The following is a 5,666-nucleotide window of genomic DNA, read 5'->3' as shown; positions in this document are numbered from 1 at the left end:
ACTTAATGATAATGCCTGTGAAATCAAGGCACGATGTTTTGATTGGGAGAGAGACCCAAGGAGAGCTCAACATGGTAACTTCCACCCCCCACTCAGCAATTGGTTTCCCAACCGAAACTGGGGTGGCAATTATCTATGCAAGGAAGGAAGTAATGTCAACAGACGATATGCGTCCAACCAAGGCGCTGAAGGTTTCCACAACAGAGCCAGAGAAGTGGGTTCTAAACCGGAAATACCCTGAACAAACGGTGACGATAGGCCACGCCGTCTCGCCAAACATCAGAACGCACCTAAAGCAGCTCTTGTTCAGAAACATTGATATTTTCGTCTGGACTCCGGCAGACATGACCGGTGTCCCGCGCGATGTTACAGAGCACTGTTTAAACGCTTATCCATCCGTTGAACAAAAGGTACAAAGAAGGCGCAGTTTAGGAGCGGATAAGACAAAAGCAATGAACGAACAAGTTTGTGAGCTCTTAAAAGCGGGAATTCTTCGAGAGGTGCGCTATCAAAGCTGGGTGGCTAACCCAGTAATGGTAGAGAAGTTAAATGGTGGATGGAGAATGTGCGTCGATTATACCGATCTCAACAAGGCATGTCCCAAAGACTGCTACTCTCTGCCTGAGATCGACAAAAAGATAGACTCTCTCACACCATACAGATGGAAGTGCTTTCTAGACTGCTACAAAGGGTACCACCAGGTCCAAATGAAGCTCGAAGACGAAGACAAAACAGCTTTTCGAACCGACCTCGGCATCTTCTGTTACACAAAGATGCCGTTCGGCCTCAAAAACGCTGGCGCTACGTACCAGCGCCTGATGGATAAAATCTTCGCTGATGATATCGGGAAACACATCGAGGTTTATATCGATGATCTGGTGATCAAGAGTCCAGAAGAGGACCAAATGCTGAAGGATATTGAGAAAACGTTCAACTCGTTGAGAAATGTGAACATGAAACTGAATCCTGCCAAATGTTCCTTTGGTATGGAAGAAGGGAAGTTTTTAGACTTCATAGTCACAAATGGCGGCTTCAAAGTAAAACCAGAGAAGGTTCAAGCAATAGAGCGAATGCCATCGCCAAAAACAATCAAGGAGATGCAGCGATTAGCCGGCCGCTTAGCCGCAACCGATTCCTATCAAATCATGCCGCAAAATCATACCCTTTTATCAGCACCTTGCGCAATTGCGTAAAGAAACAAGAATTCAAGTGGACGCCTGAGGCAGAAGCGGCGTTCCAGCAGATGAAAGAATGCTTGATCAGACTCCCTACACTAACCGCGCTGTACGAAAAGGAACCACTCATACTATACTTGTCTTCTTCAGATAAGGCAGTAGGGTCGGTACTCATGGTAGAAAGAAACGGGCTACAAACCCCAATTTATTATGTCAGTAGAGTGCTTACCGACCCAGAAACAAGGTATTCAACAATGGAGAAGTTGGTACTGGCACTGCTTCACGCTTCTAGAAGGTTGCGCAGGTACTTTACAGGACACGTAATCACAGTACTTACCAACTTTCACATCGGCACAATATTGCAAAAGCCAGAGACGTCCGGGCGATTAGCAAAATGGGCGATAGAGTTGGGGGGCCACAACATCTTGTACGCAATCAAGTTGGACTTCAAGAACACCAACAATGAAACGGAATATGAGGCATTTCTGGCAGGCCTGCGCCTCGCCATAAAGATGGGAGCTCAAAATCTTCAAGCTCATGTCGATTCACTTTTGATCGCTAGTCAAATCAATGGAGCTTACGACGCAAAGGGCGAGGTCATGGCCCTATATTTAGAACAAGCGAAAAAATTACTTCAGCGCTTCAAGACATACAAGGTGGTCCACATCAATCGCTCTGAAAACAAACCAGCTGACGCTTTGAGCAAGCTCGCTTCAACCTCCTTTCAACATCTAGCCAAAGATGTAAGGATTGAAGTAATCAAGAATCCATCAGTCCTTTTACGCCCAGTAAATGTGATCGAAGTAGGGCAGCCATCCTAGATGACTCCTATAATTCAATATATGCGAGACGGGATACTCCCGGAAGGCAAAGCAGAGGCGAGGAAGATTCAACACAAGGCCTTGCACTATGAAATGAATGATGGTATTTTATACCGAAAATCCTAATTAGGGCCCCTGTTGCGCTGTGTAGACCCCCAAGATGCAAATTACTTGATCAGAGAGATCCACGAAGGGATCTGTGGCATCCATGCGGGACCGCGCATGGTTGTCGCAAAAATTATGAATGCTGGTTATTACTGGCCTGGGATGCATGTCGATGCCTTAATGGAGTTGCGCAAATGTGACTCATGTTAGAGACACTCCCCGAAGACCCTGCGCCCAAAGAATGATCTTATCCCCGTATCCACTGCTTGGCCCTTCCAGCAGTGGGGAATCGATATGGTGGGACCTTTCCCCGATGCTCCTGGAGCTGTAAAGTTCATAATCGTGGCCGTTGATTATTTTACTAAGTGGGTGGAAGCCAAAGCTCTCGCGTGAACCACCGCAATGATCGTGCGCAATTTTATTTGGGAACACATCATTTGTAGATTTGGTCTCCCGCTCAAAATTGTCACAGACAATGGCACCAATTTTGCTTAAGAGGATCTTCAAGAGTGGCTGAAAGAAATGAAGATAGGGCACACTTTCTCCTCCGTTGCGCATCCTCAAGGCAACGGTCAGGTAGAATGTGTCAACAAAAGTATCGTTGACGGGATAAAAGCCCGTCTGGGCACAAAGAGAAGAGGATGGGTCGACGAGCTTCCAAGCATCCTATGGGCTCACCGAACCATTCCAAAGACAAGCACTGGCGAAACTCCTTTTAGCCTAGTATACGGCTCAGAGGCAGTTATCCCAGCTGAAGTTGGACTCCCCTCACCACGCTTGATGGCGGTCAACACGATTGATAACGAAGCAGAGCGTCGTCTTGACCTCGATTTACTAGAAGAGAGGCGCGAAATTGCGCAGATTAAAGAAGCAAAGTATAAAACACAGCTGGAAAGGTATTATAATGCGAGAGTCCGCATTTGTACCTTCACTCCAGGAGAATACGTCTTCAGAGAAAACGAAGCTTCAAATGCCGAACGCCCAGGGAAACTAGCACCCAAATGGGAAGGCCCATACTTAGTACACGAGGTACTAGGCAAAGGGGCATACAAGCTGCGCACGCTGGATGGACACATCATCCCGCGCACATGGAATGCGCAACAATTGTGCAAGTGTTACATGTAGCTACCCTTGGCCACGCGCCTTTACTTTGGCCACGAGCCTTTTCTAATTTATATGTTGGCTGAACGCTCTTACGAGTCTGCAATGTATGACGGCCTAAGTGCCTATTTCTTAAATGAATGGAAGCATATGCCTTATGTTTCTCCTAGCATGACGAATTCTACGTTACAAATGCATGTTAAAACTTTTGATTAGCACGAAAACACTTCAGAAAATTACGAGCTATAGAGTTACACCACCAAGGTTCTCCGCGAACATAGCGTGAAACCGAACAATTACACTCGCACAAGAACCACACTCACGTTTATTCGCGCTAACTTAACCAAATTTTCTAGCAACAGTGCAATAATTGTAACTCGAAAAATGAAAAGCAAAACGTAAAATCATATTCAAACGGCGCAAAAGCGCAAACAATTACAAATCATCAACGACCTTGGCACCAACCCAACAGAATTCAAATTTCGAGGATTCTCCCGCCTACAATTACTACAAACTTCATGAAGAAGATACAAAGGCCGCACATAATCTATAAATTGTCAAACAACCATGCGCGTTTCGAAACCAAAGGCAGTGTGTCAAAAGAACAAGCCTGGTAGCTGCGCCGTAGTAATCTACAAGCAATTAGATGCGCGCCATCAACTAGGGTCAAGCAAGCAACATCAAAGTATTTAACTTCTTTTTTCTAAGTCCAGAGCTCCAACCATTTACTTTGCGCATGGTGCAGCACTGGACTGGGGGGACTTGAAGGGGTATGGTCCCAAAAAGCCGCGCAAAGCTTCTTTCAAGTCGCGCGCCGGGCCATACTCCTTAATCAATTACATTTTCGATCTCAACCTCGCGCGGGTAAGGCAACGCTCGTTAACGTCGCGCGGGTCTAAGCGAGACAAACCAACAACTCATCATCCTGAAGTCGCGCATCTAAGCGCCCATATCTTGCGCAGACCAGTTCCACGAACAGCAAGAGCCGCGCAGGGACGCGGTGTAAGGACGAGTTAGAGTACAAAAGGTACAAGTTTCAGATGAAAAGAACCAATACACATCCTCCAGGCCCTACTCAATCGTGCACCACGATCATCTGACGAGCAGGAGACAAAAAGTACTCAAGGACGCCTACGTGGCACCAATCATGGGGCAGAGACACATGCCCCACGATCTCCACTAATTGGCTGGCAGCAGAGACCGACAACAGTGACACGTGGCTCCACTCATGGTGTGCCAGCACCAAGAAACGTCTAGAAGGCACTAACGGTCGACACCAGTGAGACAAAAGGCATATCCATTCTATTGTCGTTTTCCGGCCCAAGGCCCATCAGCCCACATCCTCTACACCACTCCGGCTATAAATAGAACACTTCATCCACAGGTTAATGCATTCTATTCCCTCGACTCTCACTCATTACTCACTTTAATCTCCTCGAGATTGTTACTTATTCTCACGCCGGAGCCTGGTTAAGAGGGAAACCCCCATATTCCCCTCTTAACGAGCTAACGGTGTTCTGTTTTGCAGGATAATCGGTCAGTTAGCAGCTCAAGAAATCAAAGAAGATTAACCCTTATGGTAGAAACATAAACCAAACTAATTACCCCCAAGATTAGTTCCATGTTTCTTCACCAATCGTCAAATGAAAGATTATTAATTCAACACATTACAAATATCATTCTGGGACAACAACTATTTCTTTAGGAAGTATTCTGATGGAGATGTGAAGCTCGGGTGTTAATGCGTTTATATTACGTGTTTTATTTCATTTTAGGCGATTACGTGTGTTGAATGTGATAACTACGAGAGATTGTGATTTTGCAGGTTAGTCGCTTAGATCGGTGAAGTTAAAGTGCTGAGAGAAGGAATGGAACATCCGAGAATGATAAAGAAGGCAAAAGGTGTTATTCGGAAGTTGTTTCGGGTCAAAAGTTAGCTTGAATGGGGGAGAAACGAAAAAGAATGAAGTTTAGGGGCCTCTGGGTCATTTTATGGAAGTTAAAAGGTAGCCATGAGGTGAGGTGAAGAAATATGACATAAGCTACAGTCTATGGACTGTAGCTTACGGTTTATCTTTGTTAGACAAAGGATATCAGCAACATTAATCTGTAGGCTACGTCTTGATCCCGTAACCTATGGTTGGCGTTAACTAGTTTCATCAGCACATGGGAACCGTAACCTACGGTTAACAGACCGTAGGCTACGACGAGATTAAAGTGGCAGCGTGCGTTGACTTGTAAAAGGGGATTAAAAGGGTTTTAAAACCCTAACCTCAGAGAGGACTTACACACACGATTTTTGGAGAGCAAAAAAAGAACTTTGGGCATTCTTCCATCACTTTTCATCATACATCTCATCAAATCAAGAAGATTGAAGATGATTTCAACCGTTTTTCATGCTTTTGAAGATCACTCAACCGAGATGAGCGGCTAATCCTTTAGTGGTTTCCTCCGGGTGGAGGAT

General features: G+C 45.5%; 1 protein-coding gene across 1 annotated transcript; it reads left to right on the top strand.

Moving 5' to 3' along the window:
- The first annotated feature begins 2,623 nt into the window (after nucleotides 1-2,623).
- Nucleotides 2,624-4,773, top strand: LOC110944933. The gene is made up of 2 exons (XM_022186577.1): nucleotides 2,624-2,997; nucleotides 4,731-4,773. Exons 1-2 carry the CDS (start codon nucleotides 2,624-2,626, stop codon nucleotides 4,771-4,773), a joined length of 417 nt encoding a protein of 138 aa, XP_022042269.1.
- Nucleotides 4,774-5,666: the final 893 nt, after the last annotated feature.

The sequence above is a fragment of the Helianthus annuus genome, chromosome 6 (assembly GCF_002127325.2).
Source record: "Helianthus annuus cultivar XRQ/B chromosome 6, HanXRQr2.0-SUNRISE, whole genome shotgun sequence".
Classification (NCBI taxonomy): domain Eukaryota; kingdom Viridiplantae; phylum Streptophyta; class Magnoliopsida; order Asterales; family Asteraceae; genus Helianthus; species Helianthus annuus.
The sequence above is the reverse complement of the archived record's forward strand: the minus strand, read 5'-3'. Positions and strand labels throughout refer to the sequence as shown.